This window comes from Pongo pygmaeus, chromosome 2 (assembly GCF_028885625.2).
Source record: "Pongo pygmaeus isolate AG05252 chromosome 2, NHGRI_mPonPyg2-v2.0_pri, whole genome shotgun sequence".
In the NCBI taxonomy this organism is placed as follows: domain Eukaryota; kingdom Metazoa; phylum Chordata; class Mammalia; order Primates; family Hominidae; genus Pongo; species Pongo pygmaeus.
Genome location: NC_085930.1, coordinates 53,988,051 through 54,003,853, shown reverse-complemented (window position 1 = coordinate 54,003,853; position 15,803 = coordinate 53,988,051). Strand labels below are relative to the sequence as shown.

Here is a 15,803-nt window from a genome sequence, read left to right as displayed (position 1 = left end):
TTGAATATTGGCCCCTACTCTCTTCTGGCTTGTAAGGTTTCTGCAGAGAGAACCTCTGTTAGTCCGATGGGCTTTCCCTTGTGGGTAACCTGACCTTTCTCTCTGGCTGCCCTTAACATGTTTTCCGTCATTTCAACCTTGGTGAATCTGACAAGTATGTGTATTGTGGTTGCTCTCTCAAGGCGTATCTTTGTGATATTCTCTGTATATCCTGAATTTGAATGTTGCCTGTCTTGCTAGGTTGGGGAAGTTCTCCTGGATAATATCCTGAAGAGCGTTTTCCAGCTTGGTTCCCTTCGCCCTGTCACTTTCAGGTACACCAATCAAACCTAGGTTTGGTCTTTTCACATAGTCCCATATTTCTTGGAGGCTTTGTTCATTCCTTTTCATTCTTTTTGCTCTAATCCTTTATTCATGCTTTATTTCATTAAGTTGATCTTCAATCTCTGATATCCTTTCTTCTGCTTGATCGATTTGGCTATTTATACTTGTGTATGCTTCACGTGCTGTGTTTTTCAGCTCCATCAGGTCATTTATCTTCTTCTCTAAACTGGTTATCCTACTTAGCAGTTCCTTTAACCTTTTTTCAAGGTTCTTAGCTTCCTTGCATTGGGTTAGAACATGCTCCTTTAGCTCAGAGGAGTTTATTATTACCTGCCTTCTGAAGCCTGCATCTGTCAATTCGTCAAACTCATTCTCCATTCAGTTTTGTTCCCTTGCTGGTGAGGAATTGTGATGATTTAGAGGAGAAGAGGCTTTCTTGTTTTTGGAATTTTCATCGTTTTGCACTGTTTTTTCCTCATGTTCGTGGATTTATCTACCTTTGGTCTTTGATGTTGGTGACCTTCGGATGGGGTTTTTGTGTGAATGTCCTTTTTGCTGATGTTGATGTTATTCTTTTCTGTTTGTTAGTTTTCCTTTTAATAGTCAGGTCCCTCTGCTGCAGGTCTGCTGGAGTTTGCTGGGAGGTCCACTCCAGACCCTGTTTGCCTGGGTATCACTAGTGGAGGCTGCAGAACAGCAAAGATTGCTGCCTGTTCCTTCTTTGGAAGATTTGTCCCAGAGGGACACCCTCCAGATGCCAGCCAGAGCTCTCCTGTATGAGGTGTCTGTCGACCCATGCTGGCTAGTGTCTCCCAGTCAGGAGGCACATGGGTCAAGGATCCACTTGAGGAGGCAGTCTGTCCCTTAGCAGAGCTCAAGTGCTGTGCTGGGAGATCCACTTCTCTCTTCAGAGCCAGCAGGCAGGAACATTTAAGTCTGCTGAAGCTGTGCCCACAGCCACCCCTTCCCCCAGGTGCTCTGTCCCAGGGAGATGGGAGTTTTATGGGACTTACTTTGGAGCCATTATCCCTTTCTTTTTTCCTAATTCTTCGTTTTAGAATGGGTATGTTTACCTTGTGCTGATCCTACCATTGTATTTTGGAAACATATAACTTGTTTGATTTCAGAAGGTAACAGTTGGAGAAGAATCTGCCTCAGAATGAATCATACCTTGAGTCTCACCCATATATGATTTAGGTGACTTTTTTTTTGGAGATGGAGTTTCACTCTGTCACCCAGGCTGGAGTGCAATGGTGCAATCTCAACTCACTGCAACCTCTGCCTCCTGGATTCAAGCGATTCTCAGTATCCCTAGTAGCTGGATTACAGGCACGTGCCACCATGCACCCCTAATTTTTACAATGTTAGTAGAGATGGGGTTTCACCATGTTTGCCAGGCTGTTCTCAAACTCCTGACCTCAGGTGATCCACCTGCCCTGGCCTCCCAAAGTGCTGAGATTACAAGCATAAGCCACTACATCCAGCCCAGATGATATTTTGATGAGACTTTGAACGTTAAACTTTTGAGTTAATGCTAAAATGTTTTAAGACTTTTGGAGCGATTAGAATCAAATGAATGTATTTGGCATATGAGAAGGACATAAATTTTGGGAAGCAAGGTCACAATGTTATGGTCTGAATTTTTGTGTTTCCCCAAATTCAGACCATCTAATCCTCAAGGTGATGGTATTAAGAGTTGGGGCCTTGGGAAAGTGACTGGGTCTTTGGGAGGACTCCGCCATTATGAATGGAATTCATTTTCTCATAAAAGAAGTCTGAGGGAGTTTGTTCACTCTTTCTGCCAAGCACAAACAAAGCTAGAAGGTACTATCTTTGAAGCAGAGAGCAAAGCAGAGAGCCAGACACTGAATCTCCTGAGACCTTGATTTTGGACTTTCCAGCCTCCAGAACTGTGAGCAATAAATCTCGGCTGTTACAAATTACCCATTTGTAAGATAATTTGTTAAGCAGCCCAAATGGACTAAGAAACTTCTCTTATTTTTTCCTCAAAGACAAAGCCTCAAACATAGAGCATATTTGCTAAAAAGTATCAGATTAAGAAAAATTCCTTCCATTTTAGCTATTAGTTTCTTTTGAAGTCATAAATGGATATTTAATTTTATCAGATGTTTTTGTTTTTTGCATTCCTGACCAGACCATCATATGGTTTTTCTAGTTTATTTGCTAATGTGATGTATTACACTGATTCATTTAAAATGTTTAAAAACCTTGAATTCCTGGTGTAAACCAAAGTTGGTTATGATATGTTATCTTTTTTAATTGCTAGATTTATCTATATTTTGGTTGGGATTTTAAATCCATGTTCATAAATGATATAGACTTACAACTTTCTCTTTTTGTAATACCCTTTTCAAGTTTTTGCATCGAGTTATGTTGGCCATAAAATGAGATGAAAATGATTTCATCTTTAATAATTCTCAGGAACATTTAAAGTAATACTTGTACAATTTATTTCTTTAAAACTTGGTGGAATTTACTCTAGTAGCCACATGAGCTAGGATTTTTGCAGTGGAGGCTCTCTATGAGATAGATGTCCAAGCTGTCATTTTCATACAAGTGTCAGTTATTCAGAAGCTCTGTAATAACTTTCACCTCCACAGTTCCCTTATAAGGGAAATGTGTTTTTTATCTGACCTATTCTAACAACCTTCAGCTTCTGAACCAGCTGACACATCTTTATAGTCTCTGAATTCTGAAGTCCCCTTGTCTTTACAGGTCAAACTCTAGAGAAGTGAACTCAGAAGATGGCTTGAGCTCAACTATCTTTCACGGTAATTACTTGGGCTAGAGAATAATCATATATTCTTACCATATCAAATAATGAAACAATAGGCTGTCCCACAGTCCATTCCTCCTCTCCCATCATCCATCAACTGTTGTTGCCAGCTTTCCTATCAAATAATATTCTAGTAAAGAAGCAAGCACCCAATACTCTATGTTCACATATATCCTCCACATCCCCCTGAAGAAAACTCCAGGTACTCAAAGATAAGACTTTTTTTCATGGACTCCTTACTGGTAGTTTCAAGGCATTCTCTTGGAGCTTATAAGACTCAGCTTAGGAAGTACAGAAATAAAAGTGAAATATATAAGGTAATGTATTATTTGATAAAAGTTGATTCCAAATAAGCATAGAAAGATGAAGTATTCAGGAAACAGTATTGGCACAATTCTTAGTCATCAGGAAAAAATATAGTTTAATAGTTATTTCATATCTTATACTTAAAAAAATTCCAGATAGATTAAAGCTTTAAACATAGAAACAAAAACCATATTAGAGAGAACATTTTTTTTGTTTTTATTACATTTTTATTATTATCTTGAAGTGAGGAAGGACTTTTTAAATAAGACACAAATTCAGAGCCATAAAAGATAACAAAAAATAGAATTGCAAAAAATTCTTTAAAGTAGAAACCATCTTAAACAAAGTCATAAAGCAAAAAAAAGCAGGGAAGATCATTGCAAATTACACTATAGAGAAAGCTAACTTCCCTAATATGCAAACAGTTTTCACAAATCTCTATGAAGGCCAACAACTTTACAGACAAATGGACAAAGAATAGAAACAGAATGTCACAAAACAGGAAAAGATGTTCCATTTCACTTAAGATATAAGAAAATTTTACTGATATTATAATAACATACTACTGTTTACTTAACAAACTGACCAGGATGGAAAGTTTGATTATACATTGTAGTTAGAAAGGTTGTAGGAAAGTAGACATTCTAAACATTGCTGGTGGGAGTATAGTTTGACACAACCTCTATGGAGGGCTACAACCTAGAAATAAGGATTAACTGAAATTAAATTAGCCTATAATGGGAATAAAATCCAACTTTCAAAGACCTGATGTCTGCTTGAATTATGTTGTTCTGATCCTTCAATAGTTTTTTGACCTAGACTGCCAGAGGAAATGTAGATACTTTCTGGAGGAAAGTATCATCTAGAACCTCAAATTATAATGTTCATTTCTCAATTAAAAAAAAACAAACAACTAAGAAAAAAACCATACAAACTGACATACATGAACATAATATAATGTGACCCAAAACTAAGAAATGTAATAGACTAGATACCAAATATGGAAGTATCAAACACATATTTAAAGTAACACATTTTTAAAGTCATAAATTCAATATGTTCAAAGAAATAAAGAAAAGAGTGATAATTTAGGAAGAGAACAGGGTGTTTTAAAATAATCAAATGTAAGGTCTAGAACTGAAAAATAAAATAGCTGAAATTGAACTCCATGGGAGGATCTACCATCAGATTAGACACAGTTGAAGAGGGAGTTAGTGAATTCTAAAGGATAAGTCAAAAGAAAGTATCCAAAATGAAATATAAAGAGAAAAAAAGACAGAATATAAAAACAAACAACACAGTATAAGTGTAATAAAATCCTAACAATCTCCTAATAACATCAAAATTGGGAACACTATCACAGGTTTGACTTCAAGAAAGAACAAAAAACCATAATGTAAATTTAAATTATTTTTCTTATATATTGTTTAATAAAAATTCAGGTGAGGGCTTCTTTTCATTTTTAGGACTTAAGCAAGGAACATCTAAAAAATCAAACATATTAGCTAAATAATACATATCAGAAAAAGTTTAATACTTACATTCCATATGCTGAGCTTACAGCAAGACTAGTAATCTGTTGTGGAGGTTCACCATCTACCCACACCAATTGAATAACAAGTTCTGCTTGATATCCTGGAGGCATTCGCAGTGGCCGTGTCTTAACACTTTAAGAACAAAAACAATCCTATTATATACAGTTTAAATAAACATGGTCAAACTTATCTTGAGAATTTACATAGAATCATGCTACAGAATTATACAACACCAGGCATTGCAGGCAGCATGCAGATGGATGGTGCCTTCTAGCTTTCTCAAAATACACTGAGTCCCTTATGATTACTTAGTTATTTCTTTATGTGGCTTTTCAGTCAGGTCCACAACTTCAACTGGCCTTTATCATTTCAATTTTTTCTTTTGAAAATATTATTTTAAGTTATTTTTATTATGTAATTATTTTTCTAATGTAATATATGTTACATATATATTAGTTATAAAGCATAACAATAAAACAAATGACCGTTAACCTACCCTCCAGTGTAAGAGTTCAACATATCTAGCATCTGAATTCCTATTTTCCTTTAAAGCTGACTAATATCCTTCTCTCATACTTCCCAACAAACCAATTATCAAATACTATTGATGCTACTTTCAAAAAATATATCCACTAGCTAAAATTTTTTGATGATGTTTCCTCTTTGTAGATTTTCCTCCTAGTAATATTTGCTCATATTTCCTTCTTTTTATGTACTTCAAAAGAAAAGTTTTGAGAAGACAATCAATGATTAGAAAAGTATAGCATCTGCTAATTGTATGAATTTTGCTCCTAAAATCTTATTTCTAAATTTTCCATAAGCATATTTGTAAGAAATGAGAAAACTAGCTATCTAAAGTTTTTTGAGTGGCAAATGTAGATATGCAGCTCAAAGAAATTCCCTGCTTAGGCTTAATTCTCCAGCCAGCTAACACTAGAAATATTTGATTTGATGGTATAGAAGCAGTAAGTAGTAATTTATACTCTATTACTAAAAATCACAAAAACAATAAAATATTACTATGGGCTTTGTTAACTTTAGGTTTTATTGAACATGATGCAAATCTTTGTTTAGCTTATTAATAAATAACAGTTTTAAAAAAGAAAGATTACACAATATACTAGCAATCATGACAGAAATCCTTTTTTCTAATTTAGAACTCTTGTAGTAGATAGGAAACTTGGTTTTCTTTTTTATTACAAGAAAGCTAAAGAAATTACATAAACATACTTCTTAAAAAATTATCATTATTATTTTTTTGGAGACAGGGTCTTACTGTCACCCAGGCTGGAGTGCAGTGGCAAGACCGTAGCTCACTGCAACCTTAAACTCCTGGGCTAAAATGATTCTCCCACCTCAGCCTCCCTAGTAGCTGGAACTACAGGTGTGTACCATCACACCCAGCTAATTTTTAAATTTTTTGTAGATACAAGCTCTTGCTATGTTGCCCAGGCTGGTCTCAAACTCCTAGTCTCAAGCATTCCTCCCACCTCAGCCTCCCAAAGTGTTGGGAGTACAGGCGTGAGCCATCACACCCCATAAAAATACTTTTTCAATTGGAAAGTATCATGCAAGTCGCCAAGTTTCTGCCTGCCAAACTTCCTATTCTGTGAAAGCCATGTTTTCTTTAGAGTCCTTCTGGGAAGGAAATATATAAATAAGTGAATGAAGGGTGAAAATATTATGCCCTCTTCACAGATGTTCAAAGAAAAGACCAGAGTAACCCCTGAAGAATTGTAGATCACTTGACAACAACTTGATAATTAGAGAAAATTAATTTTATTTGTCACAGTTTCAAAGACATATGATTAATATCTAAAATTGTTTTAAAATTTGGTAGAAACTCTTACTTGAGGCATGGGATACTGTCCTTTGTTACTCCTTCACTAGCAACAGTGTTAGTGCTCCCAGAAAGACTCCTTGAAGAAGGAAGCTGGGTTGAGAGATCTGGAAACGGAGGACTTGTTTCTGGTTCAGGGGTAATAATATCTTCAACATCATACTGAAGTCGTACCTCTAATGACTTAAAAAAATCAAGTTTAAATTTAATTTAAGTCACACTAATGATCATCATTTTAATTTAATCTAAGTCATAATAAATAATCACATTAAAATACCTGATAACTTTTTAGGAATCATTCACACAGTTTTTTTCAAATTAATAAGTTCAATACTATTTATAGGAAAGTTGAGAAGTATCTCATACTATATCAAACAGTTAATTATATGGAATATTCAATGGCAATCACAAAAAATGTAAATTTTTAAACTTCAGAATTAAAAGAAAAATACCTCAGTGAAGATAAAGTTTTTATACAATAAATATACTTTAAGATATAGTATAAATTACAATTTGATATATGATAAAATGAGAAGTTGATTATGGTTATTCCAATGAAAGAAATTAAACTTTTTTCATATACACACACAAACGTGTATGTGTGTGTGTAGTGTGTATGTTTGTGTGTGTATGAAAAAAATTACTTGTTTAAAGCCTTTTAGTATAAAAAACTTTCATTGCATTTTAACTTTGCATTAATTCACTAAAAATTTTCCAAAAGAAATTCTATATTTTTGGTTGTTTGTTTCATTACCTTGGCTTTTGTTTAATTAGCTGATCAGAATGACTTGATAAAAAGCATATAATAATTTACATAGGAATAAAAAGGTGACCTAAAAGCCTTTATTAAACTAAAAAAGTTTTAAAATTAAATACTTTATGAATGCATAAAATGCATTAAATGATTTAATTAGAACTGATTTTATAACACATATTTGCCTTATAATGTAAAAATGAGCATTTTTAAGATTGAAAACAATTACTTACAAAAATGTCATTATGGGAATATCACCAAAATTACTGTCATAATTATTTTAAAACTACAGAAAAACCTCTGGTGGTGACAATACAGTTACCAATTATTGAGTGCTTACTACAGTAAGGACACTATTATAATGTCTTTATATAATCATCACAAGAACCCTATGAAATTGTTATTTGTATTTCAAGTTTATTTTTATTTTCCATTTTCCCATTTTATTTACACAGGGAACTGTACATGTGATGAAACTGAATCATAGCTACATTCTACTACTGACTTATGACTTGTTCAGAGTCACACAGGTATTTAATGGGAAAGCCAGAATTAAAACCTCGGTTTATCTGACTCCAAAGCCTTAGCTTTTAGCTACTATACAATAAAAGGGTGATATTAATTTTAGCTGTTGAGGTAAAAACACTTATACACAGGCCTATAGTAAATAATCTTTATATTCTGGTAAAAGGGGCAAGGTAGAGAAGGACAATTGTTTATAGGTGGCTTCATTTAGAATTAATTTATCCCATAAAATCATTATTCTTTTGAATAAGCAGAGTATTTCATTGATTTAAAAATTAAGATTAGGTAAGGTTGCCCCATAATTAGATCCACTCCATAAAAATGTTGCTACATAGAAAATCATTAAAAATAACCTTATTGTAGCTGAGAAACAATCATTTATGGCAAACAGTTGATGAGAAAATACAAATCAGATAAACTTAAAAATTAATAAAAGTATAGAACAAAGCCTGCATTAATTTGATTTTTATACAAAAATAAATCAATAACTATATGTATAAAACCTATACATTTTATTAGTATATATAGAAGAATATATAGGTGTATGTTCCACAATATATACATATTTCAAAACATCATGTTGTAGAGTTGACTTATTTCGGCCAGGTAGATGAAACTCACATAACATCAAAGAGAAAAATGAGAAAATTGTAACGTTTAATTTGTAACAAGATTAACTTAAAATACTAAGCTTGTTTTGACATTGAAAAAAATACCAAGTTTTGATAGAGAATTGTTTTGGCCTTTTAGGCCAAACCATTTATTAATATGTTACAGTAAGTAACAATAATAATTTAAAATCCTATGAATTGTATTACTAGCCACATACTGCACACTTCATGGAAACCATACCAAGTAGTAGTCAAATCTATGATAATAGCTTTCTTTTAATAACTGTAAAAGTGAAAGTTAAATTTTAAATAACTTACCACTATTTCTGTTGTAATTTCATGTCTGCTGAATTTATAAATTATGACATATGCAGAGACTCCTGATACACAGAATATTCTGCTCTCTGGACACCAGTAAATCATCTGAATGGCAAATGGGTCTTCCTCTACAATTTCACATGTTTGTTTTCCTTCTCCTACCTTCTGTTTTTCAAACACTTTTGAAGTTTTTAGCTTGTACAGCATCTGCAGAGTTACTATAAGACATCGAAGCACAGTTATCTTCTAATTTAAACTTAATTCTTAGTTATTATTAAAGCTTTTCCAATATAGTTGTTAAACAACAAAAGTAAACCTAAGTAGACAAAGTGAATTACATTTTAATCAGTAAAGCATTCAATGCCATGCTTTCATATCAGTACAGCAGCTAGAGGGAGACTACAGGGAAAAAATAAAAGTTCCTTGAATATATACTACATACCAAGGAATACATAGTTGCTTTCTTGTGTCATTCTCAGAAAAGTCTCATGAAGGAAGTATTTTTATCATTATTTATTGATAAAATATTGGGGCACAGAAAGTCTAAAATGGGAATACTGAAAATAATTCTTCCCTAGCGGAGACTCCTCAATTCTTTATCTCAGTTTTCCCCTTTGATTGTTAGGTGAGAGGTTGATGGTATTCCTAGAGGGTTTACTCCTCTCAACAAATTTTTAGACACTCCTTGAGATAAGAAACATTGTAATTTACCAGTTAGCAATATTGGGAGTCCAAGAATCTGTTAACTGTTTGAGAAGGGATCTTTTCTGAGTGGCTCTGTGTCAAGAAAGGGTCAGATATAATCTCATTCATTGTGTTTGTGAACCGTTTTTAACAATATTTGTCAAGAAAGGGTCAGATATAATCTCATACATTGTGTTTGTGAACCGTTTTTAACAATATTTGAGGGAATATTTTTCTATTGGAGACCATGATGATAATAACTCTCTATAAAAGAACTATGATTCTACAAAGGATTCTTGAGTAAAGTTTTAAATATGAGTCCTGTGAAAAGGGCATCACCTGAATCTAATAATGAGAAACATTAGTCAAAACCAGAGTGAAAGAGATTCTATAAAATAACTGGCCTGAACTCCTCAAAAATGTCAGTGTCATGAAATGAAGACTCAGGAACTTTTCCAGATTTTTTAAAACTCAGAAGATACAATGACTAAATGCAAAAATAATCCTGGATTTTTTTGTTGTAAAGAATATTAATTTGCGGCCGGGCGCAGTGGCTCACGCCTGTAATCTCAGCACTTTGGGAGGCCAAGGCGGGCAGATCACCAGGTCAGGAGATCGAGACCATCCTGGCTAACGTGGTGAAACCCCGTCTCTACTAAAAATACAAAAAGAAAAACAAAAAAATTAGCGGGGCGTGGTGGCGGGCGCCTGTGGTCCCAGCTACTCTATTCCGGAGGCTGAGGCAGGAGAATGGTGTGAACCCAGGGGGCGAAGCTTGCAGTGAGCCGAGATTGCGCCACTGCACTCCAGCCTGGCCGACAGAGCAAGACTCCGTCAAAAAAAAAAAAGTATATATATTTATGTATATATATTTATGTGTGTATATATATGTATATATATTTATGTGTGTATATATATACATATATATACACACATATATGTATATATATAAATTTGCAAAAGCTGAATAAAATCCGGAGATTAGATAATAGTGTTGTGTCAGTGTTAATCTATTGGTTTTGATGACTGAAGTCCAGTTATATAAGCGCATGTTTGTAGGAAATACACACTGAAGTATTTAGGGGTATGTAATGTGTCTCCAACTTACTCTCCAATGCATAAGAAAAAAAGCTATATGTATATATGTACGTGTGTGAGAGAAAAAGGTATGGAAGGAAGAGATAAAGAGTAACAGAGAGCCAGGGAGAGGAAAGGAATATTTGGAGAATCTGGTTGAGAGGTATAAAACATTTCACAGTACTTTTTTTTTTTTGCAATTTTTTTGTAAGCTTGAAATTATGTCAAGCTAAAATAGATTTTTTAAAAAAATGGACAAAAGATTGTATTGGGTGCTATAGCCTGGCTTCTGAGGTCAGATAGGGTATCATTCCTATGATTATTTATGTTACATGACAACAGTAAAATGATATTGTAGACATCATTAAGGTCCCTAATTAGTTGACTTTGAGTTAATCAACAAAGAGCTTATTCTTAACAAGCCAAACCTAATCAGATGGCCCCCTTAAAAGAGGGACTGAGGCCCTCCCTGAAGGCAAAGAGACACTCTTGCTAGCTTTGAAGCAGCAAGCTACCATGAGCTCTGAATGTGCAAGAAAATGAAGTCTGCCAACGATTACGTAAGCTTGGAAGAGAGCCTTCGGTCTCATGAAACCTCAGCCCCAGCCAACACCTTGATCACAGTCTTGTGAGACCCTGAGCAAAGGACCCAGCGAAGGTATAATCAAATTCCTAACACACAGAAACAGTGAGATGATAAATGGGTATTGTTTTAAGTTGTTAAATTGTGGTAATTTATTACTCAGCAATAGAAAACTAAGATACATAATAATATAAACTCAGTTATTCAAATTCATTTCGCTTTCTGTATTAGACAGTGTTTCACAAAGTTAGCAAACTAAGTAATTTTTTTAAGACATCCATTAAGTTGGAGATATGACCTTGATTACAGTGAAAATATTAAACATGCTGCAATCATTTGCAATTTATATTCTAAATGCGATAAAATATTTATTTAAAAATTAACTTCTCAAAATATTATTATGCATGCTTAAGGGTGTTATTCACTCTAATAATTAAAGTGTTAAATTGTCCTCTACATTTTATTTTTATTTATTTTTATTTTTATTTTTATTTTTGGAGATGGAGTCTTGCTCTGTCACCCAGGCTGGAGTGCAGTGGTGTGATCTCGGCTCATTGCAACCTCTGCCTCCCGGGTTCCAGCAATTCTCCTGCCTCAGCCTCCCGAGTAGCTGGGACCACAGGCGCACGCTGCCACACCCAGCTAATTTATATATGTATATATATTTTAGTAGAGATGGGGTTTCACCGTGTTGCCCAGGCTGGTTTCGAACTCCTGAGCTCAGGCAATCCGCCTGCTTAGGCCTCCCAAAGTGCTAGGATTACAGATGTGAGCCACTGCGCCTGGCCCTCCACATTTTAAAAGCCAAAAAGTGACTTTGAGGTGGTGGGAAAGGAGCAATGGCATCACTATACGATGAATTTTGTTTCAGGAACAAACTCAGGTTTGCATGAGAAGATTCATCAACAGAAAGTCTGTTGTCCTTTGGAGTTTCTCTTTAGGCACTTGCTTTTTATTATGTGAAGTCAGAAAGGGACTTCAGAATGCATGGGTTTAGATCTTTTAATCCTTTTCTCTTGCTGATAGTTGGTTTGCTTGCTCAAGGGACTCTACCTTGTGGGCTAAGAGTATCATCAATATTCAACCTTCTTCCTCTGCTTGTGTGTTTATTGCAGTCTTCCTCAGAAGCTATTCATTTCTACAGCTTCAAACATCATTATGCTGCTTCTTCATTGGTTTCCATTTCTGACTGTTCTCCTTACCTGCTGGATATTTTTACTTGAATTTTATGGTTTTACTAAAAAATTCAAAGCTCTCTTATATTCCTTATTTCCAAAAGAGTTACCTACATCTTTCTGGTTACTCATCTTCAGAAACTTAGAGTTACTGTTAACTTGTTCTTCACTCCTATTCCTGTCAAAAGTTAACTAACTTCCAAAACTCACACTAAATGTTAACTCCATCAAAATACCTTTCCTGGATCTACCAGGTCTCAATAAGACTCTCCCATTTCTGATAGCAAATAGATCTGGGGTACTGCATTTAGAGTTCTTATATTGTTTTCCCTATAGTTATATATGTGCATTTCTTTATCTTTTCTAATGACTACATTTTTTCTGAAGGGTATATATGAGTATAATGAAGTCTTAAGTATCTTTGCATTCCTTCAACATTGAGCAGAGTATCTTATTTATTCTTTAAGTTACATAATTCTCAAGAATTTAAAAAGAGTTCTTACAGTTATCAAATCATTTGATCTTTGCAGGATGTGGTAGATGAGTGGGGGAAAAAAGTGAAGACTAGAGGGATATAAGCACTTGGCGAAGACCACACAGGTAGAGGGTGAAGGAAATTCCTTGAACAGAGTTAATTTGACAAAGTTTGGTACTTTTTCTGATGTATCATGCCTCTTGTAGATATAATGGGTTGCTGACAAAGAGTGACTTAGTCTTGTTTACCTTATATTATAGAAGAGAAGTAAAGCAGAGATAATACTTTCAACTGATCTAACAATGTAGGTAATGGATTTTTGTAACACAGCCACATATGTATGCTAAAAATATATCTGAAATTTTAATTGTCCAAACTAAAAAGTGGTAGCTGGCTATAAGTAAATATTAACCAATTGGTTTCTGTTGTACAGAAACTTGAAACTTACTTGCAGAAGCATCCCAAAATTTTATTGATCCATCTGCATGACTAGATGAGAAATAAATTAGCATTAATTAAAGTATACTAAATAAAAATCATAATCACTCCAAATGTACAGAAACTTGAGTTACTGTTGATACAATTTTGATTCAAAAATACCACTTTAATGAAAACTAATGTATGCTAAACCATTTCTAAGCTTAAAACAATGGCTCATTTCTTAAACAATATACTAAAATCTAAAGATTAGAAAAAGAACAATAATTCCTTAGACTTTACTGTAAAAAGGTTATATGTGTAATGGAGAACAATGAAAAATGGCCTGTGGAAAGTGAACAACATATTTTCATGTAAAATTATTTATATTCAATAAAAGGATAGATAATTTTGATATTAATATAAATATGAATTGAATATCATAGTAAAATTAAACTTGTTTCAAAATATAAAAGCAAATCACCAAATATATCTAGAGTTGCATCATTATTTGGTAATAATCAAATGTCAATTCTATAAAAACTCATTGAGAAAATAGAAGAAGATATAATACTTCCCAACACTTTTGATGAACTCAGCATTACCCTGACACCAAAACCACATAAAAACATTACAAGAAAAGAAAATTACAAACCGATATTCCTCATGAGAATAGGCATAAAAATTGTCAACAAAATACTGGCAATGCAAATCAAGTAATATATAGAAAGGATAGTACATAATGACTAAGTGGGTTTTCTTACGAATGTAAGACAAACACTTAAAAAATCAACTACCATATTAAAATTCACCATATTGACAGATTACAAAAGAAAATCCGTATAGTCATCTCAATAAATGCAGAAAAAGCATTTGACATGATTTATCATCCATTCCTAAAAAAAATTTCAATAAACTAGGAACACAGGAAATTTCTATAACCAGATAAAGGGTGTGTAGGAACAACCTACAGATATCTCCTAACATACATAATAATGAAAGATTGAATGTTTTCCTCTAAGATCAGGAGCAAAGCCAAAAAAATGTTCACTCTCACCATTCTTATTCAACATCTTATTGGAGGTGTTAAGCACTGAAATAGGGAAGAAAAAGAAATAAAAGGCATACAGACTAAAAGGGAAGAAATAAAATTGTTTGTATTTGCAGATTATATGGCTATGTAGAAAATCTCAGAGATTCTATAAAAAGGATACTGGAACTCATAAATGATTAGCACAATTGTAAGACACAATATCAATATACAAAAATCAATTACATTTCCATTGAATAGCAATAGACATTTGGAAATAACAAAATAGTACCACTTACAACAGTGCCAAAACCAAGAAATAGATAAAATCTAACACAATTTGTGCCAGATCTGTATGCTGAAAATTATAAGATGTTGACCAAAAAATAAGGCATTAATAAAAGGAGATATATATTATTGATAATTGTATGACTTATTAGATGTTTGTTCCCCTAAATGGCATATAAATTCAATGTAATCACAATTAAAATATGGTAAAACAATTTTTTGTAGAAATAAACAAACTGATGGTCATACTGCCCAAAGCAATGTGCAGATTCATCACTATTCCTATCAGACTACCAACATCATTCCTCACAGAAGTAGAAAAAAAACTTCAAAAATTCATATGAAACCAAAAAAGAACCTGAAGAGCTAAACAAAAAGAACAAAGCAGGAGGCATCACACTACTCAACTTCAAACTATACTATAAGGCTACAGTAAACAAAACAGCATGGTACCGGTACAAAAACAGACACACAGACCAACGGAACAGAAGAGAAAACTGAGAAATAAAGCCTCACACCTACAACCATGTGACCTTTGACAAGGCTGACAAAAACAAACAATGGGGAAAGAACTCCTTATTCAATAAGGGGTGCTGGGATAACTCGCTAGCCATATGCAAAAGAGTGAAAACTAGACCCTTACCTTTCACCATATACAAAAATTAACTCAAAATGGATTAAGGATTTAAATGTAATACCTCAAACTACTAAAATCCTAGAAGAAAACCTAAGAAATACCCTTCTTGATATCAGCCTTGGCAAAGAATTTATGGCCAAGCCCCCAGAAATGATTGTGACAAAACCAAAAATTGACATGTAAGAACTAATTAAACTCAAGAGCTTCTGCACAGCAAAAGAAACTATCAACAGACTAAACAGACAACCTACACAATGGGAGAAAATATTTGCAAACTATGCATCTGACAAAGGTCTAATACCCAGAATCCATGAGGAACTTGAACAAACCAAAAAGCGAAAAACAGATAATCCCATTAAAAAGTGGGCAAAAGACATGAACAGACGCTTCTCAAAAGAAGACATACAAGCAGCCAACAAACATGAAA

General features: G+C 33.8%; 1 protein-coding gene across 3 annotated transcripts in view; it reads right to left on the bottom strand.

Annotated features, from left to right (window-relative positions):
* Window positions 1-15,803, bottom strand: part of STXBP5L (syntaxin binding protein 5L) — a 478,051-nt gene that overhangs the window by 161,810 nt on the left and 300,438 nt on the right. For all 3 annotated transcript variants that reach the window (XM_054481057.2, XM_054481058.2, XM_054481059.2), the window contains 4 exons: window positions 13,453-13,493; window positions 9,011-9,228; window positions 6,813-6,985; window positions 4,969-5,094 (listed from right to left, as the gene is read on the bottom strand). In XM_054481057.2, the coding sequence (XP_054337032.1) occupies window positions 4,969-5,094; window positions 6,813-6,985; window positions 9,011-9,228; window positions 13,453-13,493 (558 nt within the window). The remainder of the gene's footprint in view (window positions 1-4,968; window positions 5,095-6,812; window positions 6,986-9,010; window positions 9,229-13,452; window positions 13,494-15,803) is intronic.